Source organism: Eptatretus burgeri, chromosome 4, assembly GCF_056783735.1.
Source record: "Eptatretus burgeri isolate ZD-2024b chromosome 4, Ebu_testis_v1, whole genome shotgun sequence".
NCBI lineage: Eukaryota > Metazoa > Chordata > Myxini > Myxiniformes > Myxinidae > Eptatretus > Eptatretus burgeri.
In genome coordinates this window covers 87,036,492-87,063,602 of record NC_140964.1, presented here as the reverse complement: position 1 = coordinate 87,063,602, position 27,111 = coordinate 87,036,492, and the positions used below count along the sequence as shown (strand labels likewise).

General features: G+C 45.1%; 2 protein-coding genes across 9 annotated transcripts in view; one reads left to right on the top strand and one right to left on the bottom strand.

Annotated features, from left to right (window-relative positions):
• IFT140 (intraflagellar transport 140) overlaps positions 1 to 11,669 on the bottom strand; it is a 76,469-nt gene extending 64,800 nt beyond the window's left edge. Inside the window, exons 1-3 of one of the 7 annotated variants that reach the window (XM_085879207.1) lie at positions 11,524 to 11,669; positions 1,974 to 2,120; positions 1,362 to 1,583 (exon numbers count right to left, since the gene is read on the bottom strand). In XM_085879207.1, coding sequence (XP_085735333.1) covers positions 1,362 to 1,583; positions 1,974 to 2,120; positions 11,524 to 11,598 — 444 coding nt within the window. In that variant the 5' untranslated portion in view covers positions 11,599 to 11,669. Of the gene's footprint in view, positions 1 to 1,361; positions 1,584 to 1,973; positions 2,121 to 5,315; positions 5,395 to 5,511; positions 5,636 to 11,081; positions 11,293 to 11,484 lie in introns of those variants that run through there. The other 6 variants (XM_085879208.1, XM_085879213.1, XM_085879206.1 and 3 more) reach the window with 6 other exon arrangements.
• A 5,902-nt stretch (positions 11,670 to 17,571) lies between these two features.
• On the top strand, positions 17,572 to 26,926 carry EEF1AKMT1 (EEF1A lysine methyltransferase 1). 2 transcript variants are annotated; one of them, XM_085879204.1, is made up of 4 exons: positions 17,827 to 18,166; positions 22,655 to 22,737; positions 22,840 to 23,132; positions 26,642 to 26,926. In XM_085879204.1, the coding sequence occupies exons 1-4, from the start codon at positions 17,996 to 17,998 to the stop codon at positions 26,785 to 26,787; spliced, it is 693 nt and encodes a 230-aa protein (XP_085735330.1). In that variant the 5' UTR covers positions 17,827 to 17,995; the 3' UTR covers positions 26,788 to 26,926. The 2 variants fall into 2 exon arrangements, with proteins under 2 accessions (XP_085735331.1, XP_085735330.1); XM_085879205.1 differs by lacking the exon at positions 22,655 to 22,737 and having other exon boundaries at positions 17,572 to 18,126.
• The last annotated feature ends 185 nt before the right edge of the window (positions 26,927 to 27,111 follow it).

Here is a 27,111-nt window from a genome sequence, read left to right as displayed (position 1 = left end):
TGAAGTGTCCAATTTTGTTACCATACATTACTCTTTTATAATGAGGCTGGTGTTGCTTCCTCATTTCCGTGGTGAAATACGCAACTTTCAAAATGACGTAATCCACCCAGAATGCTCAGCGCATGCGCAGAAACCCCGAGCAATAATGGTCATTTGGGCAAGGAATGTATATCCTGCGTGCCAGATAAGGATTGTTACCTAGAATGGCTCACAAAACTTCTAACACAAGTTGAAAATACTTGGAAAAGTACCTGAGAGAAAGGGGTGTGCCTCTGCGCAACAAGAGATTTGGAGAACCTTTTCATCAACTCCCCCAAAAAGTTGATATCTTGCAGCTCTCATACTGAAAAACTCCTGACGATATGGGCCCATGCAAGGTCTGTGGACGATGCATTCTAAACAACCTCGCTGATAATCCTCGTCAGTGAGTAGACCTTGAACCTTGCTGGGATTACCTCGTGTGAACATGGTAGGCTTGGTGATTTACTTAATGGAGTCTGCAATTGGAAAGACGATGCCATCATTTCCAACATTCAGGCAGACTTCCCATAGGGAGACACCGTATCTAGTTTGGATGCTTCTGACCACCGATGGGAAGGTCATATTTGGGACTTGTCAAAGCACAGCGTATGTTTAAAATGATATTTACTACTAATCATGTTTGGGAGGAGGGGGAGGAGGGGGAGTGGGAGTTGTATGGGCTGTGAGGGCCGTTATAAATATGTATTTTTTGTTCGGTTCCAGGGCCGCAACATAAATTACACTACATTTTTGTATCTATCGGTAAAACTAGAAGCGTGTGTGTGTGTGTGTGTGTGTGTGTGTGTGTGTGTGTGTGTGTGTGTGTCTTATTAGCCACTGCCGCCAATTGCTTGTACTAACAAGAAATGATATGAATTCAACAGCTCTCATCCACGGATATTTCTCATATTTCCTATATTTCTGTGAGTCTGATTTGCATTCAGGAACAAAACAATTATGGTTAACCATATTGAAATTTCCACGCTTTGATCTAAATGCTGAAAATAATTTTTAACAGACTATTTGAATCACAGATTTTGTGCTAGTAATGGCAGGTTAAAAGTGCCTGGCAAGCAGAACTGAGTCACTGTAAACACACACACACACACACACACACACACACACACACACACACACACACACACACACACACACACACACACACACACACACACACACACACACACACACACACACACACACACACACACACACACAGTTTTATGTAATGTAGAAAGATGTTTTAACATGCAAAGAAAGGTAGCTGTTATAAACAGGCCATAAAATATAGGTTTTACTGGAAGAAATCATTTATGGCTTCTCCACTTTTGTGAACAAACCTTGTCAGCTGTAATGAGCCAAAGGCCCATTGCACTCCATCCCACCACAGATATAGGAGTGTTGTGCTTGCCAGGGACGATGTACGTTTTCCCATTTCTATGGCTATATGCTGTCACTTCACCAGTCTCCCAACCAGCCACCAGCAGTGTGTCTCTAGGGTGCCAAGATATGGTAGTTGGACTGCATGAACGGGACAGTGTGCATTCCTCAGCATGCAGGCCCTGAAACATAAAATCAAAACAAGTCATTTGATTGCTAAACTAAAGCACATGAAATCTGGTATAAAAATACTCAACAAGATCATCACGCTGAGGCTCCATCATCAGGGGTAAAGGCCTAAATGGACAATTTCATTAATCAATGCTGGCAAGTCAACTACTGTATGTTGTGTTGGAATGCCTTTGGGCAGGAGAAACACATCGTGATAGCAATTGAGAATACTGATGTTTTTAATGGGACTTTATCATTAATATAAATTATATGTGCCCAAATCACCAAATCAAAATAATCTTGGGAAATATAGGTGCATGAAGAAATTATACCCTTAAAACTCACTAAGTTCAGCAATTAACATCTTATGAGCAATAAATATTGGAATGGTGACTATTTACCTTTTCATTGTGGACAGTAACATATCCTCCAGTCACAGAGCTGGCGGATGTTACAGCTACCAAGGCTTGCTTGGGGTGCCAGGAAATTAGTTCGGGTGTTGCTCCAGAGTCTGAGATCTCAAGCTTTTGCTTGAAGTACACGGTCATCTGCTCCATTGTACCATTTGGACAGCAATACAGAGGGGGAAGGGAAGTCTTTTGATGACTGTCTTCCACCATGTGAAAACATTATAAACCGGGATAATGAAATCAATAAATGACGATTTTTACACTCTATTATTAATTAATTTACATTATTTCGTATGCAGCCTGCGGCTGCTGGTTGAATCATTGCTGGGAGTGCAGCTGTACCCATTTCCAGACGGTACTCATTTTGCTGACCTCAGAAGGATGACATGCTGAGTCAACCCACCCAGTGTTATTTAACAGCACAACAGGGGCTTGAACTCAAGACAATATAGCTCTTAAGGCAGCCACCTTAACTGTTAAGCCAACACCAGGCTTTTTGCACTCTATCAACTGCAGTATTTATTAAAAAAAAATTCATTTTGGCAGACTTGAAAATTGTTAAGATCGTAATTACTCCAAAATTATTGATTATCCTAAATAAACAAACAAAAAATAAACAATTTTAAAACAACATTATCATTATGATTAAGTTGTTTTAAGATTGAAAAAGAACAAACTTTCCCCATGCCTCCCAAAATTTGTTACATTTTTAAAAAAAATTACCTTTTTATAATCATTGCTTATTCCAGACAGTGGTACTCGTGGTCTCTAGTGGTACGTCGTCCACTTTTAAATAAAATTGTTTGCTCTGCAGTGAACATTGTTTTTCACACTGTCTAGACTGGGGGTATATTTTCTTATAATAAAATATGACCACCGTATTGTACCTGTGTCAATACAGTGCTCCTGTGGATATAGTTACAGCAACGTCGCTGGCAAACGGTCGTCTGACTGGACTTTGACCAACAACCGTTTCCTCCTGTATGATCCGAAACAACCAGGATTCTTCCACTCATCCAGATGGAATGAAGATTACAAACCTGATCTCTGCTTTATATCAGTTGATGGGTCAGCACAGCCCCTAATGGTGTCACACAAGATACTACCCCACTTTCCTCATAACCAACATCGCCTAACCATCATCCATGTCAGAATCGAAATGCCACTCCTCTCTTCTAAAGAAGCCAGTACCTCGATGAAATTTTCATGCATCCAATTGGCCAGGTTTTACCACAGAAATAGATGAGAAGATCACCTTGATGGATCCTTGACCTGAGAAGTGAGAACTACAAAGCCCTCAGGTCTCCAGCCTAAAACAACATTCCAAAAGGCTCGAGGAAAACTTTCACCCCTTCCTGGCAGCCTGAAAATGAATCCCTTTTGAAGGAGTACGAGGAAAAGTACCTCAAGGTTTTGGAGGAGTACTTCACTAAATGGAGACTCTCTCCCAACCCTTTAAAAACCATTGCAACCACCTTCCATCAGAGTCTTCTTCGTTTGTACGCAGCACCAGGTGGCATCATTGGCTGAGGCACAGCTGTGCAGCTGATGCAATGCCCTCGACTGGTTAGGGCAGGAATTTGGAATTTGTTCATGGGGCCGGTGATTGCTCACCTACTTTTTGAGAAGGACACCATAGGATCTTTAACATCCACCAATGAATGTCGGCAAATGGAGCACCAGTTTATTGTCCATTTGAGAGACGGCACAGGCATTGATGAATCACCCTGCCCGTGAAACCCAGGGATGACAGTTTATAGCTGAATCGGGATTCAAATCCAGGCGAGACAGCTTAGAAGCAAGTGCGCATTCTTCTCGGCCATCCTCTCAGTCCTCCATCTGAGTAATCATCTGGAATATGCCAATTGACATCTCTTTCCGTGTATTTCCCCATTGGCATCTCCCTTTGCACTGGTGTATCCTACTGCAGAGTACTGTGCATCTGTGTGGTCTGAGCTTGGAGCAGTCATAGTACAAACCTTGATATTATTCTGAACACCACAATGAGAATCATCTCTGGCACCCTGAGGACTAACGTGGCTACCTGTGCTGACCAACATCGCACTCAGTACAGACATTCGTAAGCAAGCACAAACGTCTCGAGAATACCTCCAGATAAAGGTGATCACTATTGACCTGACCATCCATGAAGAGCGTGTGAACCCTCCAAGACCTCGACTGAAGTCACGAAAAGCCTTTTCTGGTTTGGGGTAACGAGAGCAGCCAACATTGAACGGCAGCAATGGGAGACGGCATCGGTTTGAAATGGCCAGCTAATCTCAGACCCCACTCAGGAGCCCCCTAGCCGGCGCTGATCTACACACACGCCAGTGGAGTGTTCTCAATCACAACCGACTACAACCTCAACATGCAAGGACTGCTCACCACATCACAAGTGGAAACGAACTGAAAGCCCAGAACGTTCTTGCGGTCATCAAGATCAGACAATCCTACACCGACACGTATTGAGGGGTTTCAGGACCCATGATGGAGCGAGTGCTCGGGCGCCATATCGGTTGGCAAGCTAAATAACCGAGAAAAGGTAAACAACAGCTATTAAACGAGGCCGAATGATTTGCGTAACCTTCCATTGCAGTCCGTCAGAATAACATAGCCTGGTGTTGGCTTAGTGGTGAGGGTGGCGGCTTGCGATCCTTGGGTCCTGAGTTCAAGCCCTGTTGCGCCACTGAATTAATACACCAGGAGGTTGACTCAGCCTGTCATCCTTCCTTGGTCGGCAAAATGAGTACCAGTGTATTGGTAAGGGGGACACTGCATCAGAGGCATAGCCACGTCCCAACCGATGATGCAACCAGCAGCCACAGGCTGTACTCGATAGAGAGAGAGTCAGAATAACGAGATGAACATGCTAGATTGTGGAGCTCCTGATGTTATGGTTGCCAGGGAAGTGAACACAACCAACATCTCGGCACGCACGGAATTCTGGGATCGCTCTGAAAATCCTCCATCGCAAGACTGCGTGAAAAAAAAAAGACACAAATTTGCAGAAATACACGAAGCCACTGACTCCGCAATCAAGTGACTCGCATCGTCACTCGACCTGCAGTTGCTGTTTCTTCATGATCATTCGAGAGAAGAAGAAACCAGGACTACAGATTACAAAAGTTCTCACAGTCGGTAATGTGTAATATTTCAGGAAAAGAAACGAAACGATGAGAGAGACGATGCTGAACGTAAATTGCAAAATTTCAACGGAATAAAATGTCTTGGGTCGAGTAATATAAGAGACTATGTTTAAAACGCTGTTGGAGAGTATCCGTGTAATAAAAACTACATACATAATATGCCTGAAAATCAAGAGGGAAAACGTACTGTACTGCAGTTATCTGCATCGGAGGATCTCCATGGCAACCAAATTCAATTTCCCGTTCTTGCATCCTTCATTAAATGAATTATATACATATCACTTATAAATATTTATGTCTAAAGTATTACATTTGATTTTTTTTTAAATAAAATACTGTACATAAATACGACACTTTTTGAAACAAATATAGACCAAACAGACCAAATGGGATGTATAACCAATACACCGCGCCACAATGGTTAAAGGGAATCCCCAACGGAGCACCGAGGCCAAACACCAGTCTTGGTGAGGGTGAAATCAACTTTAATAACACACACGATACAACGTGCCCCGCTCGGCCAAACCTTCCTCGATACAGCACCCCTGCACGGTGACCCCGTGCACCACGATCGCACGACGGATTAAACCACGTACTCTACTGGCGTCACTACTTATTTTTTTCCTTTTTTTTTTTACAAGGTCATTTATCTACTATCATTGTTGGTGTTATAAATGAAGAAAGTAGGTGACAGTACATAGCTTCAAATACTGAGGCAGAGTACACACAAAGTTAAACAAGGATAACGGTCACTTAACCTGGAGGAGGTCACATAAATCATGTACCAGTCAGTCAGACATACCGAGACCATCACCGGGTAGACTGCCCTCCGGTCTCGGGGATTATTCTGCCCCATGACAGTTTCTGCAAGCATCGTGACCACAATATGACTCTAAGCATCCAAAATAAAATCCTTGAAGTGTTTGGGCTGGTAACGTACACGGTTGGGGCGTCTTGGTGTCCAGACGGTTGGGGACACCGTTGGATGTTCCTCACAGGTGTCGCCGATGGCTTTGGAGTAACCAGGTCTACAGGTGTCAAGCCTCGGGGATGCATCAGAACCTAGATCTGGTACCTGGCTACTAGGGATTGGGAAGGATTCAGCACTGTCGGCAGGTGAAGACAGCTCATAAGGGATGAATGGGGGGGGGGGGGGGTCTGGTGGTTTTGTTGCTGGTTGGAGGCATACGTCCTCGGTTTATTGAGCAACACCATATCCCCGATTGCGAGGGAGTGGGAGCGTATCCTTCCAGTAGTCTGGGACTTTGTAGCATTCAGACATTTTCACCAGATAAGCTGCACTCCTCAATTGGGACCCCACAAATTTACGTATGTTGCACCAGGGTCTATCGGTGGCAGATACGAGGTAGCGGTTTCTTGCGCATGACTTGTTACGATCAGAGTACAAATAGATCAAATCACCAACTTCCAATGACACATTGGGCTTGACAGACCCCATGGGTGCCTTCGACTTCTCACTATGGGGGTGGTTAATGGAACGAAGATGGTGTTGGGCTTGTATCATTTGTAAATCCGAGAAAGGGATTTGTTGATTGGTGAACTGATCCCTCTGGCACCACATCTCTCGGGCCGAGAGTCCCCATGCACGAACTCGTGAGTTCATACTGGCAGTGGCCAGTATGAGGGTTAGTGGAGTTACTGGTCCTCCCATTGGCTCCTGTCGTAGAAGTTCTTCTTCACATTCACGAACTGCTTTCTCGGCGATGGGATTCTTGTTGGGATTTTTAATGCGACCAATCTCGATGCACATCCGGTGATGTTTAAGAAGCTCATCGTGGACCAGACGTGTGAAGCCGGGAGCCGGATCGGTGCGGATGACAGCAAGTGGTCCATCCAATGGCCGGAGCTCTATGCATAAGCGGATCAAGTTGTCGCGGAGAGTGACGTGTTGTTCATTCTCCACAATGCACAATGTAGTGTAGGAAGTGGAACATTCTCGCAATATAAGAACTTGCTGGTGATTGCGTTTGATGATATCTGCTGCGAAGGATACACCAACAGCACCAGGGGGTTCTCCAGTGGACTGCTTGGTAATGGTATGATGAATGTTGCGCAATGCAGCACACTGGTGACACCCCGAGGTTACCTGATCGATTGCTCTGTCCAAGTCAAGAGCATAAAAATAGCGGTGAATCACAGAACTGAGTTGATGACGACTCGGGTGATCCAGTTGAATGTGTAATGCTGTTAGTAAGCCATTGACTACCTGAGGTGGGACAATAATGCACTCACATGCCGAGGACAAGGGCTTGTCCCGACGGACTACAACTAGGCCATCTTTGGAAAGTGACGCAACCTGGAGGTAACGTTTGACATCCTTGATGTTGGTTGTTTTCTTCGATGGGCGGGTGCCCTGAATCAGGTGGGCATGAGTCCGCCTTAAGTCTGCGCACTCTGCCTGAACTGCTATCCAGGCAGTTCTGTTGGTGAAGGGCAGTTTGGTTCGGCCGGAAATAATGTCTTGGGCTGACACCTGCAGGACTACGGCCTCCTCCTCACGTCTTATGAATGCACAAATTTAACAGGTGTCGGTACATTCTGGTGCATTGCGGCTGGCAAAATCAGATGGGGCATTGGCGGATCCTGCGAGGTGTCGTACGGTCGCTTGATAACGGCTGACGGTGGACAGGAATGTGGATAGACGAGGGCTCGTTGAATACTCGCCACGACAGAGCTTCTCATACGCTTGTACGCACGGCTTGCTATCAGTGAGGATGGATGCATGATGTTTAGATAGGACAATGAAGGGACTGAAGTGTTTTACTGATACAGCAATGGAAAGGGCCTCCACTTCACATGGCAACCAGGTAGGTTGGCGTCCGCGTAACTTTGCGCTAAAAATACCCCGCAAGATGAGGTCTTCCATTGCGCGTGATGTACAGAGTTGATCCAATGCTGTGTTTTTTGACAGAACCATCCGTCACGATCCATAGCTGATCACTTGGACGAGGAAGAGTAATTGTACGAGCTGACGAAAGAGCAGCTTGGGCTCTGTGGAAGGCAGAATGTAACTCATCAGTCCACACAACTCTGTCCAGTGATTGGCATCCAGCCACAACATCATCCAAGGGGGATAAGAGAGCAGAGCAGTTGGGGATAACACGAGCGAGAACCTTATATGCCCCGATAAAGGATCTCATTCCCCTGACCTTCCCAGGAGCCGAACAAGTAGAGAGTGTAGCCACACAGTGTGGGCTGGCCTGGATAGTACCGCGAGACCAGATCCATCCTATGATGGTGGTGCTCTTTGGACATACAACTGTCTTTGTAGCAGAGAGGCGAAGTCGACATTTACGCAGAGCCTGCAACACCATTCTCCAGTTCTGGAGAAGTTCGTCCAATGTGTCACCATCGCAATGGAGGTCGTCAGCGAGTTTGGCGACGGTCCCCTTCTCTAAGAGATCACCAAGGACGCGACACATGAGTTCTTCGAGTGCAGTCTCTGATCCAGGCATACCCATAGCGGATCTGGTATACACACGTATTCCCTGGAAGGGTGTGGCTACACCGCAGTACTTCATGGACTGGCGAGATAATGGGATTTGGTAGAAGGCACTCGTAAGGTCGGTAGTTATTAGATACTTCCACTGAGCAATTTTGCGGAGGATGGAATCTACGTTTGGCATAAGAGAGGGTTGGGGCTTGCTGTATCGGCCCACATCAGCAAAGGCTGTGACTAAGCGGAACCCGCCACTGGGCTTCTTGATCAACAATGAAGGATCCAGGTATTCCACAGAAATCCCCATGTCCTCAGGACGAGCAAAGACTCCAAGCTTTTCTAGTTCATCAAATTTGTGTTGTAGTTCACACAGTTTATCTTGCGCATACTGTGGTAGATGGCCTTTGTGTTGTGGAGGCTGAATGGGGCCCATGTTAACAACAGCCTCAAAAGGGCCTGCAGCACCATTGTAGCCTTGGAACACTGGGTCAAACACTTCATCATACTCTTCAAGAAGGGCACAAAACTTTGATCGTGTGTCAGGAGCGAACATGTTGTCAGGGTCGAGGGTGACAGTCGAAGAGTGTCCTGAGAGTGAAGTGAGTGTGCGTTTTAATTTGGGGGGGCTGGTCTCGGTATAGTCATCTGGGTGTTCTTCGGGTATGTACACAGGGCGGATTTGGCAAAATTGCTCATGTCGTTTGAGAACTCGCGGTTCGTTAGTTAAATTGGGGATCCGAACCTTCCCGCTGATGCTACGGATGACACTTGGTGGGGGCCAGTACTAAATAGGTCGGAGCGACCTCGCACTGGGGGCATCCGTGCGAGGTTCGAGTGTGAACGCTGAGTCGATACTCGACATGTCACATGGAAGGACCATTTCGATAAACTCACCGGGCCAGAGAGTAGTTGTGTGGGGTTGGGCACGTATGACATGTGCTCGGCGTACTGCATGGGGATTAAGGCTCCCTTCCTGAGAACCATAAATGTATGTGGTCCCATCACCCAGGATAACTTGATGCTTCGCAGGGCGGATTGAGATGTCATTAGACACCATGAAAGGTGTTCCTGCTAGTACTTCTACGTCAAGATTTTTGACAACCAGGCCCTCAAACTGAAATTCCCTTCCGTCGCGAGTCAGTGTCAGTCTGGTCTCACCAACCACTTGAAGAGGGGAAGACCCATCAGCCTGACGAGCGGACTGTGCTCTCTTCTGAATCTTGGCTCCAAACCTCCTTTCAGTTGTCTCACGAATCAGGTTACCCGTGGCCCCACTGTCGAGGGTAACTCGGGTTGTGTGGTGGCCGTGGAAGGTGTCTCGATATGGAGACTGGCGAGTCTGGACACGCGAGATCGTGGACGGTTCTGTATAGTCTATGTTATTAACTGCCTTGTCCATATGGGCATATGTTATGTCTCCAGACTCGTCGTCTGACTCTTCAATTATGTCAGCCACATGGCGCGCTCTGGCGATGTACCGACGATCTCGTTCGGGGAGGAAAGGACACTCACTGAGGAAATGACTGTAATCAGCACGGCGTACTTGTTTGCAGAGGGGACAAGACTTCGTAAGGTTGTTGAAACGAGTCCCCGAAAAGACTTGACGAGGTTTTGACGATGATGGGAACGATGCTGGGCGGTTGACCTGTGGTCGAGATGTTGAAGTGCGCAAGGACGTTGTTTGTTCAGCAGCATGGAGCTCATCTAATAGCGAGTCAAGCACCTGGGTTTGTTTGATATCACCTGGATATCTCCGGTTTGATGGAGGCTAAAGTGCGGGACCCGAGTTCAGTTCCATAGCGTTGTTTGACGAGTCCGGGGAGTCCACTGTGGACAAGGCGAAGCCATGTGAGCACAATAAAGTTCTCCAACGAGGGAGATAATTCCTCATCTTCCGTGATCGCCTGGTTGTGGTGGAAGATGCCGCCATCTTATCGAAGCAAGTTATCCTCCACAAACGCCATCAGGCGTTGGTAGAAGTCTTCATGGCGCTCTTCGGGGTTATGGCGTATCGCTGCAAAAATCAATGAAGTGTGCGCCCGTCGACTGGAATCCAAAATGTTGTCGAATCGATTGCCATATGTTGACTACAGAGGTGGAGTTTCGGACTGTGGTGTTGCGGGATATCCACAGAGCAGTAGTTTGCAATCTGACCCAGTATAAGTTCCAGTACGGTGACTTTCTGTTGGGCAGAGTGACGCCGCACAACGGGGACATCCTCACCATCATCCACACGTCCACGAAGAGGGAACGCTCTGCTCTCCTTCTCCCAGGTGACGCCCTCGGTGAGGAAGGGCACAAAGTTGGGATCGAGTGATAAAATATAAAGAAAATTGTGTCCCCAATTTTCAAACGAGTTTACCGTTTCACTCTTGCGAAGTGACCACTGCTTCGGTGCGCGGTGTGTGGTGTGTGGTGGCCATTTTGAGGACGGGCACGTTGTACGGACGATGTTTATGACACAGCGACAGAGTGAGCTCGTTGGCCGCTCACCTTCTTGTGAGGTGCCATTGGGGTTCGAAGATGGCTCTCGTTACAGGGACGTTCTGCCGATCGCCGTCTCCGGGGTGAAGAGTGCGTGGAGTGGTATCCCGACGCTGCCACCACGCCACGACGTTACAGGGAATCCCCAACGGAGCACCGAGGCCAAACACCAGTCTTGGTGAGGTGAAATCAACTTTAATAACACACACGATACAACGTGCCCCGCTCGGCCAAACCTTCCACGATACAGCACCCCTGCACGGTAACCCCGTGCACCACGCTCGCACGACGGATTAAACCACGTACTCTACTCTGGCGCCGCACGAATCTCCGACTATCATCAATTTCGTTATTACGAGCGTATGATACGTCATGGAAATTAGAAAAGGAATATAAATGTTTGTCACTTTACATTCAATAGCCCTGTGAGTAGAACGCTCATCAAACCTACATACAGTACGACCACCGTACGCTGCAATTTAATGAAACGGGTGCCGCCATCTTGTGATGAAGGCGAAACGTTCATCCATCAATTTTCCTCCCTCGTCTTCATCTTCTTCTTCATCATCCCGTCGGCTTCTTCTTCTTCTTAATTTTCTTTTTCATCCGGGTCGGCTTCTTCTTCTTCTCTTTACCCTATTCTTCTTCTTTTCCCTATCACCCCGCTGTTGTTGTTGCATCCGTACGGAATGTGATGCTGTTACAAACGCAAAGTAAAAAAGGACAAATGCGACCCCACTGAGTAAAAAATACTCTGGTGTATAACAAATTAAACTCGAGGGGGAGCACTCGGGAGAGTGCAAAACCTCCACCGCCAATACTGCTGGGTCACTCAAGTGAACCTTATATCTTATTCATTAAATATGATGTCAACAGTGCTGAGAGTTATAGTTCTTTTCTCCACTTTTTTTTTTGGGGGGGGGGGGTTGGAAATCACTTAAAACATGTAAAAATGCAAAAAAAAAAAAAATCGAAATTTTGTTGAAAAAAAAGTTGCAAAATTTTTTTTTCTCTAACAATTTTTTTTGGGGGGGGGGGGTGGAAATCACTTAAAACATGTAGAAATGCAAAAAAAATCGTCTTTTTTGGGGGGGTAATTTTTGGGGGGTTGTAAATCACTGAAAACATGAAAAATGGAAAAAAATAATTTTCTCAAACAATTCTTTTTGGGGGGGGGTAGGAAATCACTTAAAACATGTAGAAATGCAAAAAAAATTTTCTCTAACAATTTTTTTTGAGGGGGTAACAATATTTTTTGGGGGGGATTGGAAATCACAAAACATGCAGATATGCAAAAAAGTTTTTTCTATTTTTTTGGGGGGGGGTAACAATTTTTGGGGGGTTGGAAATCACTTAAAACATGTAGAAATGCAAAAAAAATTCTCTAACAATTTTTTTGGGGGGGGGTAACAATTTTTTTTGGGGGGGGGTTGGAAATCACTTAAAATATGTAATGCAAAAAAAAAATTTTCTCTAACAATTTTTTTGGGGGGTAACAATATTTTTTGGGGGGGTTGGAAATCACTTAAAACATGTAGACATGCAAAAAAAGTTTTTTTTCTATTTTTTTGGGGGGTGGTAACAATTTTTGGGTGGGGTTGGAAATCACTTAAAACATGTAGAAATGCAAAAAAAAAAATTCTCTAACAATTTTTTTGGGGGGGGTAACAATTTTTTTTTTTTTGGGGGGGGGGTTGGAAATCACTTAAAACATGTAGAAATGCAAAAAAAATTCTCTATTTTTTTTGAGGGGGGGTAAAAAAAATTGGGGTGGGGGAGGTTGGAAATCACTTAAAACATGTAGAAATGCAAAAAAAAACATTTTTTCTCACAATTTTTTTTGGGGGGGGGGGGGTCCAAAAAAAAATCCAAGTCCAAAATTTAATGGCACGATCCTTGGACCATACCTAACCCCCCCCCCCCCCACCAAGTTTCGTCGAAATCCGTCGAGGAGTTTTTCCGTAATACTGTTAACAAACAAACAAACAAACAAACAGAAAGGGGTGAAAACAGTAACCTCCATCCATCTTCGAAGATGGCGGAGGTTAATTAAGAATCTCTTGTCGTGCGGATCACCAATAAATACCTGCCTTTGATGTGCATACCGTGAATAAAAAGTTAATTGATTTGGGTTCTATCGAGTGGTTCTGCTGCAAACTCATATTGTTTTAACACAGTGAGTGACGTCACGTCATCATCACCAGTCATGCCGGTGTTTTCGAGGCAGGTGATTCATCAATGCGTGTGAGCCGTCCCATCTGTCCGCCGGCATGCGTTGGTGGACGTCAAAGATCACATGGTGTCCTTCGTGAAGAGGAGGCGAGCTATCGCCGGCACCCTGAACGAATTCCTGCCCGAACCTTCAGAAACCATTGAATCAGCTTCACCGCCGCACCCTCAGCCGATGATACTTCTGCGGCTCTCTACTCGCAAAAGAAACTAACTGCAGCCTCCCCGGGGAATCTATCCAAGGCAATCATCAACGTACGAATTAACGGGCATATGGCTGAGGCACTGATTGATACCGGTAGCTCTGAAAGTTTCGCCAACAGCTCGCTAGTGAAGGGCAGGAAATGGGTAATCCACCCGACTGACAATACGGTATGCATGGCCGCCACATCACTACAGTCCCGCGTACGAGGGTACTGCAATGTTGAATTGGACGTAAAAGGGTACACGCATCGGGATGTAAGGGTACTGGTGCTTCGTGATTTGTGCGCAGACGTAATTCTGGGTCATAATGTCCTCAAGCAGCACACGAGCGTCGAAATACCCTTTGGAGGAAGCAAACCTCGTCTAATTTTAAATGCCTTGACTACCGCAGAGGTGACGTCCCCCCAGCTGTTTGCTAACTTGTCGCCGGTCTGCAAACCGATAGCGATCAAATCGCGGCGATATACCACTGCTGACATGAATTTCATCACCTCAGAAACCAAGCGATTACTGGAAGAAGGAATTATAGAACCGAGCGATTCGCCATGGCGCGCACAGGTGTTGGTGACCGGCAGCCAGAACCATAAGAAACGAATGGTTGTCGATTATTCCCAAACGGTCAATCGCTTCACCCAACTCGATGCCTACCCCCTGCCGCGCATAGACGAGATGGTCGAACGCGTGGCCAATTATAAGGTATTCAGCACCATCGACTTGCGAAGCGCCTATCACCAAATTCCCATCCGAGAGGAAGACAAACCTTACACCGCATTCCAGGCAGGTAGGCGCCTCTTCCAATTCAGAAGGATACCATTCGGTGTCACGAATGGAGTAGCTTGCTTCCAACGGGTTATGGACGACATCATCTCAGATGAAAACCTCAAAGACACTTTTGTTTACGTGGACAATGTCACAGTGTGCGGTAGGGATCAGGGGGAACATGACATGAATCTGGACAGATTCTTGAGTATTGCTAGAAAATATAATCTGACTCTCAACTACGAGAAATGCGTATTCTCGGCAAGGTCAATTGACCTTCTCGGCTACACAATAGCCGACGGCACAATTAAGCCTGATCCTGAACGATTGCGCCCACTTTGTGAGCTACCACCACCTCAGGACTTGCAGACAATGCGCCGGGTGATCGGCATGTTCGCTTACTATGCAAGATGGATTTCGCAATACTCCGAGAAAATACATCCCCTAGTGCATTGCAAAAACTTTCCACCAGATGCCGCTGTTGTAAGAGCTTTCCACAACCTCAAGGATGATATCAGTAAGTCCGTGGTTTTATCGATCGACAGCTCGGTGCCCTTCGTGGTGGAGACAGATGCTTCAGATCACGCGATAGCTGCTACGCTTAATCAGTCTGGGCGACCCGTCGCGTTCTTCTCGAGAACTCTCTCTGGAAGCGAGCAGAGACACTCGGCAATAGAGAAGGAGGCGTACGCCATCGTCAAAGCGCTGCGGAAATGGAGACATTATTTACTGGGAAACCACTTCACGCTCGTTACGGACCAACGATCCGTGGCATTCATGTTTGATGGGAAAAATAACGGGAAAATTAAGAATGAAAAAATTATGAGATGGCGGATAGACCTAGCCTGCTATAGTTACGACATTGTTTACCGGCCCGGGAGGGAAAAACCTGCTGCAGACACCTTCTCGCGGGTCTACTGCTTGGCGGCAATCAGTCGGGCTTTGCAAGACCTCCATGTGTCTCTGTGCCACCCCGGGGTAACCAGAATGGCACATTTCGTACGCAGACAGAACCTGCCCTATTCTATTGAAGATATTAAACAAATGAATGCTTCATGCCCTGTTTGTGCTGAACTAAAACCCAGATTCTATGGTGCGGCTTCTGGCAGATTGATCAAGGCCACTTCTCCCTTCGAGAGACTAAACATTGACTTCAAAGGGCCCCTGCCGACCGAGACAGACAACAGATACATATTCACTGTTGTTGATGAGTATTCAAGGTTCCCTTTCGCGTTTCCGTGCTCGGATATGACCTCGGGCACTGTCGTGAAATGTCTGTCTGACCTCTTCGCTATGTTTGGGAAACCTTCGTACATACATTCAGACAGAGGGCCGTGTTTCATGTCGGCCGGGCTAAAACAATTCCTATTAGAGCACGGCATCACAACTAGTCGAACGACGGGTTACAACCCACAAGGTAATGGTCAGGTAGAACGATATAATGGAGTTATTTGGAAAGCCGTAACTCTGGCGCTGAAATCAAGAGGACTGGGCCCCGAGCGGTGGGAGGTTACCCTTCCCGACGCTCTGAATTCCATACGCTCTCTGCTCTGCACGTCCACCAATGCGACTCCTCACGAACGAATGTTTACTCATCAGCGACGTTATGTTGACGGTCAAACGGTGCCCAACTGGCTAACCCATCCCGGAACAGTGTTCATGAAACGCCCGGTCTGACAAAGCAAGTATGAACCCTTGGTGGAAGAGGTCGAACTCATCGATACTAATCCAGAGTATGCTCATGTCAGGCTCCCGGATGGCAGGGAGACCACTGTGTCGGTTCGCCATTTGGCTCCCTCAGGTACTCCTCCCGCAGGTACACCACCTTCTGGCACTCCTCCCTCTGACATCCCCTCCCCAGGTGTTCCCCCCCCCAGGGACTCCACCCGAGAAGGATGACGACGGAGCTACCGCGTTCCACCCGAGAGCGATTGGGGAGTCATCTCCGGCTCGAGTCGAGGCTCACCAAAAGGATCGGAAGCCTCCCTCAAGTGAAACCGCCATCTACTCCCGGAGAGGCCGGCGAATAATACCCCCTCGCCGACTCGATCTGTAAAGGGGATTATCGGCATCCTCGATGCTCATGCTCCTATATGCTCGTTACATAATATATCGATGCTCATTACCATGCTCCTACAACTCAAAATAATCCTCACTGCTTGGCATGTATGCTTCTGTAGTTTAGATAGTTCGCATTGCTTGAAATGTATACTCCTGTAGCGCTGAAGTAATCATGGTGCGTTAGCTGGGCCTCTAGTTACATTTTAAAGACGGGGAGAATGTGGTGAATGGAAGGTCGTGACGTGTGACCACGTGTTGCCCGGCTCGAGCACAGGAGAGATAAAGCTGAGGTTCGGCTCGGCCGCGGGGATTGTCCCAGGGGCATTGTCGTTTTATGTCGCCGGCTCACTTGGTGCTCGTTGAATGGTGAGAATACTGATTTATATATAATACGGATTTATTTTGCGGTGATTAGTTGCGCGTGTGTACCTTACTGCTTATGTACTCCATGCTGCATCTGTATTCCCTGGTGTGCCCGTAGAAGCGGCTTCAATCAAATGGAATAAAGCCTACACTCTGAAGGTTCTTCTCTCGTCCACATTTCAGTTAATATCGAGGAATTTTTTTTTCAGATGAGATCCTGTTCTTGGCGGTGTAGTTGTCGTTGTGAAGGTAATGTTGAGGTTTTTTTTCCGATGAGATCCTGTTCTGGGCGGTGTAGTTGTTGTTGTGAAGGTAATGTTGAGGTTTTTTTTTTGATGAGATCCTGTTCTAGGTGGTGTAGTTGTTGTTGTGAAGGTAATGTTGAGGTTTTTTTTTTAGATGAGATCCTGTTCTTGGCGGTGTAGTTGTCGTTGTGAAGGTAATGTTGAGGTTTTTTTTTTAGATGAGATCCTGTTCTAGGTGGTGTAGTTGTTGTTGTGAAGGTAATGTTGAGGTTTTTTTTTAGATGAGATCCTGTTCTTGGCGGTGTAGTTGTCGTTGTGAAGGTAATGTTGAGGTAATATTTATTTTTTTAGATGAGATCCTGTTCTCGGCGGTGTAGTTGTCGTTGTGAAGGGAATGTTGAGGTAATATTTATTTTTTCAGATGAGATCCTGTTCTTGGCGGTGTAGTTGTCGTTGTGAAGGGAATGTTGAGGAATTTTTTTTTCAGATGAGATCCTGCTCTAGGCGGTGTAGTTGTCGTGAAGTTAATATCGAGGAATTTTTTTTTCAGATGAGATCCTGTTCTTGGCGGTGCAGTTGTCGTTGTGAAGGGAATGTTGAGGAATTTTTTTTCCGATGAGATCCTGTTCTAGGCGGTGTAGTTGTTGTTGTGAAGGTAATGTTGAGGTAATACGTAAAGTCAGAAGCGAATGTAAGAAGAATTCTACGTTCGCTTTTAGGCTTTGCCAATTCCATATTACAGATATACTTTAACGGTTGTCTCATATACCCGTGACTTTGCAGTGTCAAAGTATTACGAAAATTAGTAAAAGAAACAAGGAAAGACGTATAAAGGTTTGGAGGTCAGAATAATCGACTCCACAATGTGAGTGGTGTATATAGAGTCTGGAGCTATGAAGACGCCATTATAATTATACTGAAGAAGAAGAAACCTTCAACCTCCATCTATCTGAGTTTCAGTTGAAGACAGTGTGTGTTTGTAAAGCGTGCAGGTCTTACTGTACAACAGGAAAGATAAACCATTAATAGTTAATATAACTTGTCGCTTTATGTCGGTCTGATATGAGCGAGAGTATCTCTCCTGCGATGACCTGCGATGGAGGAGGAGGAGAAGAAGAAGAAGAATCGGAGGAAGAAGAACTCCAACTATCTCCATTCGCTCTTGCAGCGCTTAACGAGTTCTACCAAGAGAGGTTGTTGAAACGGGACAGTGACGTTGTGGAAGAGGACTGGGTAATCCATGGAATCCTGTGCATTTGTTTCCTTGATTTCTCATCAATGGCGTCGACCCTGATTTCTAAAAACGAATGTTATTACCGGACAGTAAGGGTGCGCTCAGTTAACAAGCAGCTTGCAAAGCGCTCGCTAAGCGGCTTAAGCGCTCCATCGAAACGGTCTATATGGGACGGGCTGGCTTGGCGAGCGCTCTACAAGCTGCTTGGATTTACGGAGCACACCCCAGGTGTTTGGGTACAGGTGTGATTGAGTTTTTAATATGTAAGGTGTGTTGAGGGCATTAAATGAATCATCCAATAGACTCGTCCCCCTTAAGATCATTAGTGAGCTGGCTTGGTTTTTATTTTTTGATGGCAAAATAATTTTTTTTTCTGGGACAAGCTTATTTTGAGTAAATTGGAATTCAAATTTTTAAATATTTTTGCTTTCATTCAAATTACAACCTGCAAACTGAATGTCAGCTTACCTTTGGGAACTTGTATTTACCTCCACCACCGATGATGGGCGGAGGTTATGTTTTCACCCCTGTCTGTCTGTCCGTCCGTCTTTGTTGTTTCTCTGTGAACAGGATGTCTCAAAAAGTTATGGATGGACTTGGACGAAATTTGGTGGAGAAGTTGGGTGTGGGACAAGGACGGATTGATTAGATTTCGGTGAAGATCCAAATCCGGCTACTCGAATTTTTAAAGTGATTCTTCACCATTGAGAAATAGGTCCAAAAACGATATCTCGCACTATATCTCAAAAAAGTTCTGGACGGGTTTTGACGAAACTTGGTGGACGAGTTGGGTGTGCGACGAGGATGAATTGTTTCGATTTTGGTGAAAATCAGATCGTTTTTAAGTGATTCTTCACCATTGAAAAACGGGGCCAAAAATGATATATAGCATGATATCTCAAAAAGTTGTGGATGAGTTGGTTTGGTGACAAGAACAAGTCGATTCCATTTTGTTTGAGGTCCGAATCCAGATCCGGTCTATCATTGGGATACAAAACGTAAACTGTTCAGCTTGCTCGAGGTATGCGCTCCACTGAGTGCCGTTCTAGTTTTCTTCTGAAGTGCATTTTGTTTAGTAGATAACCACAACAATTGCGCATTTTATGAGAAAAGAAAGAAATTGCTAACATAGTTAGTGCATACCATAAGGTTTATGTTCAGATGTGGAGAGAAGTCAGATTTGACCTCTGAGGACCGTGAGAGGTCAAATCTTAGATGGCCACCAGTCCACCGGGTCTCATGTTCAAATGTGCTTAATTTTGGAACCAAACAGTGTATAAAAACATTTACGGTGTCATTTCCAACTAAATTGGGGATGCCCATTCATTTGGTGATACTTTTTGAGATCGCCAGAACCCAAGGACATGCATTTCGATCAAGGTCAATGTCAAATCACATTAAAAACTTTTGGACATTCTTTTGCTCATACATTTATTTTAGCTTGGACTCTGGCTTGGACCTATGCCATAATAGTGAAACTTCACTTCCATTTTCACACTATGAGCACTCGGTATCCCCATATTTCTACCAAATTGCATAACAACTTCCTTTGAAATATCATTTCTATCCGGCAAACTCGTACAGATCAATGTAGCTCACGATAACTATCAATCTTCCCACAAACAACAATTTTCGAATTCGCACTATCCACAATTTCCAAATATCCTATTGGTAATGATCAAAATCTAACAGTCTCCAGAACAGAAGCACAGTGCAGTGCACTTGAGCGCAGCTTTGGCGCACTTGCAGCATCCAGTGCATCCTTTCTCGCAGCGACAGCAGATCAATTCATGGCACGATTTTGATGCTTCGGGGAGAGTGGTCCAAAGCGGCTGCCACTCAGTTGTTTCCCTTGTCCAGCCCCAGTCAGATGGATCTGGCATCTCAGGATCCAGGACCAATGCCTGGTTCCAACAGTTGGCCTGGTAGCAAGTGCACTTGATGTGATGCTTGATGTGCTGCCTGGATTGGAGGAATGTTCTCTAGAGTTCTAGACTTCTGTGTGAAGAGCTGTTCCCTGGCATCATTCACTTCCGTACTCTCACTGGTTCGGTCGTACATCAGCACCACAAATCACTCCAGCAGTAACAATTATCCTTCATTGATCTCACTTGGTATGCATATAAGTTCATTGAAAGCATCATTCACCTCTGGGAAAGACTTCCAAGTTTCCCAGGCAGTCTTCTTTCCTCTGCCAGCGAATGCAGATACAGTGTCATACCCGGTGAAAGCGTGAAGGGCTGGGAGAGTCAGACACGGTGTTGGATTCATTGTGGCAACCATTTCGTGAACAGCTATGTAACGAAAGCTTGACCCGACACCAAAAGCAACCCACAGCTCATTAGGAGCTGTCTTGCTGAATGAAGCCACAGCCAGTACTACCACATCAGTATCAACGGTACGTATGGTCACCTTCTTACACCCCTTTTGCACAGCATCTGCCACATGCAGAAGTAGACGAGTGTCGGCCTCCTCTTGTGATCATGGGGCAAGGCGGGCCAAGTATGGCTCAGCAGGAGAGCAGAGGACTCCCCTTCCATCTGTTGCATACAGTTCCTTGCCCTCTGCAAGAGGAAGATGAACAGCTTCGTGTGACAGGAAAGCAAACAATTCGGTTTTGTTCTCATTGCATCGAAGAAAGTCCTTCCAGTTCTTTGGCATCACAGTAGAAGGAGCCACTCTTTTCCTCATGCTCTTTCCCCTCTTCTATCTGGTTGAGGCTTTCAGGCTGGCGGGTAGGTACACATCCCAGACAAGGTCGATGCGGCTGCTTTTCTCAAGTTTAGCAGAGATGTAGGGTGGAAACACTCTTTCTCCATACTCTTGAAATGTTCTTGGTGTTCCAGGATTTATCATTTGAACCACAGCTGCACCATCGAGAATTGTTGCATCAGCCACAGGCGCACTATTGTTTTCGACCAGATCTGATTCCAGGCAGCGAAGTAGATCTGATTTAACCCCAATCCGAATTTTCCCTCCAGTTGACAAAGCTGGCGGGGCTGCCTGGTTTTCATGGGAGAAGAAATTGTCCATGTCTCCGTCTCGTGTTTGACAGGAGATGTACAGCCTCGAAAAGAAACCACAGTCACTCTTCAGTGCTGCGAGCTGTGCCTTCTGTTTTGACTTAATCGTGACCGGTGGCCGACTGAACAGTGGCAACTTGTTCTTTGGAAGTGTTTGTGTGATAGGTGTTGTGCTGTTCCAGCCTTTCTGTCACAAACTTGGTGTACTGCTCCTCACCAAGAGTCTCGATCCTTCTCACAGTTTCAGCCACTTGGGTGTCCATAATGTCCCTTGTGTCAATGACTTGTCGGTCTTGACTGTTCTTCTTTCGGCTGCTCCCGTTCAGGGTCGCCACAGCGGATCATCCGTATGATCCGCATAGTGATTTGGCACATGTTTTACGCCGGATGCCCTTCCTGACGCAACCCGGGTCGCCTCTTACAACACAGGGATATGGTACACCTATTTTAACCAGGGTATACACCGGCCCAGTACACGGGTACTCATTTCGCCGACCTCGGAAGGATGACAGGCTGAGTCAACCCCCTGGTGTATTAATTCAGTGGCCCAACAGGGCTTGAACTCAGGACCTTTTGGATCCCAAGCCGCTGCCCTAACCACTGCGCCAACACCAGGCTCAAACTCAACTTGTCGGTCTTGACTGTGTTCTATAAATGGATTCCCCATCTCTTTCAGCACTGTCACAAGTGCCTTAACCTCCTCCAGGAATGCTGCTTGCACTCCAGGTTGCTGGTCATGGTGATGGTGTCCAGTCACCAGCACCATCCTGTTGCTTTATGGCCTGCTCCTCAAACTCTGTAGTGATCCTGGCAATTTCTGGCCCTGCTACCATCCAGCGTCTGAGTGCTTCTGGATTGCCAGTCAGTCCAATAGCCCCACCAGAACCTTTCACCATTGCATTGTTCTGCTCATGGGACTGGTCAAGTGCCATGGCAGAGAACTTGTTGCTGGTTTTGTGCACCACAAAATTTCCAGACTTCAATTCTGCTCAGACATCTTAGTGTAGTGGATAACCACAACAATTGTGCATGAAATTTCTAACATAGTTAGTGCATACCATAAGGTTTATTTTCAGATATCAGCATACTTGGGATACTTCAGTCTTGACCTTGACCTCAATGTATGACCTCCTTCTGGCAACCTGAAAATGATCATCAAATATAAGGGCATCTTAAGATTAGTTTAACATGACATCTCAAACATGAGACACCACTGGGTGTTCATTTGCAAATTTCAACTGATCCTCAGAGGTCCTCAGAGGTCAAATCTGACTTCCCTCCACATCTGACAATAAACATTATGATATACACTAACTATGCGAGAAATTTCATGCTTTTCTCATAAAATGCACAATTGTTATGATATGAGAGCTTATCCGCTGTACTAATTTGTAATAATTGAATTTATATTCGCGAAAAAATGTTAGTATCTTAAAAATGTTTTATCTGCCTGTAAAACAACAGCATTTGAGCCAGTTTTGGTACACCACGGAAACATCGCTCCGTCTTGCTCGAGAAGCACTGTCGGTTGCTGGACCAGCAGGCAGGTTGGTGTGATATGTTGACCTGGGTATTTACTGTCGTCATTTAAAAGTTTATTTCCAAGTATTTATGGATTAATTTATGCATGCCGATGTCGATAACTGCAGGATCGCCTGTATCAGCATCCCCAGCGTGTACTTCAAGCTGAAGGACCTGCAGAAGTTCACACGGCCAGATGTCTCGCTCTTACTCCTCGAGTTTGACCGGCGTTTTCTCACCACAGCCGGCAACGACTTTGTGTTTTACGATTACAACAAGCCCCTGACGCTGCCTGCAGGCCTGGCCTGCCATAGCTACGACGTGGTGCTGGCTGATCCTCCATACCTGAATGAAGATTGTCTCACCAAGATGGCACAAACGGTTCAACTTCTCGCTAAGGACAAGATAATTATCTGCACTGGTGAGGTTTTCCCAGTCTATTTTAAATGCCTGTCCAAATCTGTAGTTATGTAAACTTTGCCAGTAGCTGTCTCAGTCTACTACTACAACTACAACTACAATAACGATCGTTTTACAACCATTTTCCCCTTTTTTTTTCAGGGGGTTTGTCGAATGATGGCATTCCTCCATGTGGATATATCCATGGCATCAGTTTTGTGCAAACTCAAACATTCCATGTCCTTCTTGATATTTTCAATCCATTACTTTTCTAGATGTCCTCTCGGTTTTCTTCCTTCCACCACAAGCGCTATTTTCTTCACAGCTTCGTCTTCTGACCTTCATTGCACATAACCATACCAATCACATCTTCTCTTCCTGTTTTTTTTTTTTAATACAAGATCTCAGGCTCATAATGGAATCCGAGTCTTAGATCTTACGAGCTTTTCTCACCGCACTCAGCAGGGGCATTTCCTAAAGGAGAATTTCCTCCTCCTCCTTCGATGCCAACCTATGGAGATTGTCTGTGCTCTTTCTTTTTTTTAATTATTTTTAAATTCCTTCTGGTTTGGGGATTTTTGCACGTTGGTCCAATCTGCAGCTGCCACTTCTATCTCATGAAAGCTACGTTTTCCAAACTGGATTTGTCATGTTTTCTGTTATATCTTTGTTCCTGTGCTGCTGTATGTTTTTGTCCAATTTTCCGTGTTAAATCGTATAGTGTTGTGCTGTATTTGTCGAATTCATTTTTGTGGTGTTAAAGGCTTACACCTCAGATCAAACTGAATGTTTATTGAATATAAATGCTTCTTCGTTTAAAACCCTTTGAAAATGCTTCATTTTTTCCCTTATTTCTCCATCAGTACTACCCTGTTCTTCTTCAACAGGAATGATTCCTCTTCTTCTCTTTTGTCTTCGCAAAGATCATTTTCCAAAACTCAGCGAAGGGCTTGGCTCGCCAGCCTCCCCCCCCACCCCCCTTCAGTACCTACCAGCACCACCTTTCTCTGTGCCTTCCTCAAAACATCTTACCACCTATCCCATGATCTTTATCTCCATTTGTCAATTTTGGGAATTTGGAATAGTCATCCCTCCACATCATATTCCCTCTTTCCACATCCTCCCTCACCCCACCCTCTCAATGCTTACACCTCAACCCACCCCCTCAAAGCTTCTCCCCTCACCACATAAAATTCAATTTAAATCAAGTTGTTTCTTGATCATAAACTGACGTTTGTGCACAGATGGACAGACATGAACCAATTGGTTAATCCTGCTTTTTGCTTTACGTGTGCAGGTAATAATGGTGCTAGTACTGATCCCTGCAGGTTTATCATCTCAACCCTAAGGGAGCTTCATGCATTTTGAAGCATATTTTTAAATTTCATTAATATATATATATATATATATATATATATATATATATATATATATATATATATATATATATATTTTAAATAGTCCTCCAAACGTGTAACTTTGACGTTGGATGTTCACACCAATTACACAACGTTTCGCCAAGTGTGCTGCACAAGCATATCCCTACAGTGGGCTCTGGGTTGGCTTAACTGTCTGGGCTTCACTATTGTAATTCTGATTTGACATTCAAAGCACAACCCCATTTGGTTGGCAATGGCAAATTGCCCAATGTGTTCATTGCCACGAGGCACTGCATCTGTTGCTTAGTCATGCCCCATTGACAGTGGAACCTGGAGATTCTCTGCAAATTCCCAATTGATTATCCTCACTGCAAGTCAAAATGCAAATGTATTTTTGGACTTGAGCTACAGCATTATTGGCATTTTTGAAGAAACAATTGCAGTATTGTGGCACCATAAAGTGCTGAACATTTCTTATTTATTTATAGGAAGAGTTGTGTATATGACCTATCCACTAATTTATCAGACGACAAACTTGTTTGGGTAAAGCGGTAGTAGGGGACACAAATTCTATTCAAAAACACAAATTCACAAGAGCCCTATCCTTCTAATATTCAGGTGTAAATATACCCACAATTCTGTCACCTCCAACTCCTGGTTGGGAAACAATAAATTTAGTCAATTTTATCCATCTATCTCAGGTGAAAAACAATAAACCCACAATTTATCCCATAAATTTAGTCAATTTATTTGAGCCAGTTCATGTTCCAGCTTCAGGTGGAACAGCCACATCACAGTATATCCCTACTTCAGGTCGAGATACTGAATTATGCCCCTACTTCAGGTAAAGACACCAAATTACCTCGAGTGTAGCACCAGCCCAAGTCAGGGGTACACACCGTGGCACTGTTTGATCAGAACAGGCGGCCACCCTTGAAAACCTAATTGCTGTTTGTTTGATCAGAACAGGTAGCCAACCTCAACCGGGACGCCGCCCGGAATACCTTTAATGAACGGGTCACCGCCCGGAATACCTTTAACAATCCCGAGCACAACAAATGGTTCAGACTCCTTTGTGTAATTCAGAAACAAGTTTACCAACTGGTGAAGAGACAAGGTGTACAGGGAAGGGAGAGTGCGAGTACAAGTGCTTCCCCTCAGGGAAGAAATCCTCCACCTTGATGGTAAGCTCTCTTGTGTTTGCCCTTCCCCCAGCTGCACGCCACCGATCGATTCACCGAGGCAAATTGTATCCGAGTCACGGCACCAAATTGTGGAAGAATTCAGTTCTTCTCTTTTGGAGTCTGAAACCATTTATTAACAGCACACATCAAATACAAATAACAACCAACATGCGCATGGGAAAAAGGATAACAAGACAAGTAATAACAAACACGATCCTCTTTCTGCCCAAAATGCACAGAGCAATTGTTTTTATACTATTCTGGAGTGCAAACATCTGGTAAGGGTGAATGGGGGGGGGGGCAGCAAGCATGAGAAAGGGAACTGCAGACATAGCCACATTGAGAGGAAAGGGGCGACAGACACGCTCGGATCATGATTGCAGTGTGGGAATACGAGACCGGCCGTGAGAAGGAGAGGGTACCAACAAAGTTGAGACAAAATATGAAGAGGCCAGGTGAATGGAGACAAGCCCACTACTTTGATCATACCTTCCGTTCACCAGTGAGCAACCAGATTCTCAAAATACGACATTCCAGTTTATGCTGTCATAAAATCGTCCTTGGACAACAAGGCATCTGTTGCAGTCGCTTTTCAGGAGTTATTCAATGACCACCAGGCAACAGGCACCAGCAGCAAAGCGTCCTTCTCTTGAGCAGCAGAGCAGTTTCATTTAAACATTGGAAATACTAATTTGGATATATATTTCAACAAGATAAAGCACATAAGATTTAGTAAGATATCATTTTATCTTGCTTGTATATCATCGACATCACTATGGAGATCAAAAGGGTGCAAAAAGAGATTTTACTGACAGTCAATTTGATTCCAGTACAAAAATAACACCTTATTCTATACTGTTAAAAACAAAGGATAACGAAATTGAGAATACATGAATACAATTAATTTTATTTCTTCCACAGGGAGGACATGTGAAATGTACTAACATGACATATCTTTCTATTTACAGGTTCTCTGTTGGAAAGTAAGTGCAAGGAAATACTTGGCTTGACGCCCAGCACGTTTGTCCCTCTGCACGCCAGCAAACTGGGGAATGCATTTAGTTGTTTCACTAATTTTACATTAACTTTAGATGAAAAAATGCCAGACCCTTAACGTTCTAATTTGAAATGTGTTCCGCTGATATGATGAATGAATTGCCTGTGTATCCAGATAAGGCATCACAAGTTGGAAAGCTCCAAACTTCCTCGAAGCACATGCTTGAAGGGGAAAATAAACTGTCGATTAAACTGGACCATATGGGTGTCATTAATGAAAGTTTTGTGCTCTGAAAATGTATGCAAAGGAATGAGGTGTTTATTTTACATTGCATATAGCATTTATGTTCGTGTGAAATTTTAGTTCACACAAAACCAAACAATGAACAAGCAAATCTTGAACCATGTGTGAAAACACCATAAAATAAAGATTGCTTGGTGC

Excerpts from the sequence above, each read along its gene's own strand:
- EEF1AKMT1 (XM_085879204.1), top strand. The coding sequence starts at position 17,996 with ATGAGCGAGAGTATCTCTCCTGCGATGACCTGCGATGGAGGAGGAGGA. Across the intron at positions 18,167-22,654 it reads ACGTTGTGGAAGAGGACTGG|CATTTGAGCCAGTTTTGGTA; the intron begins GTAATCCATGGA and ends GTAAAACAACAG. Across the intron at positions 23,133-26,641 it reads CAAGATAATTATCTGCACTG|GTTCTCTGTTGGAAAGTAAG; the intron begins GTGAGGTTTTCC and ends TTCTATTTACAG.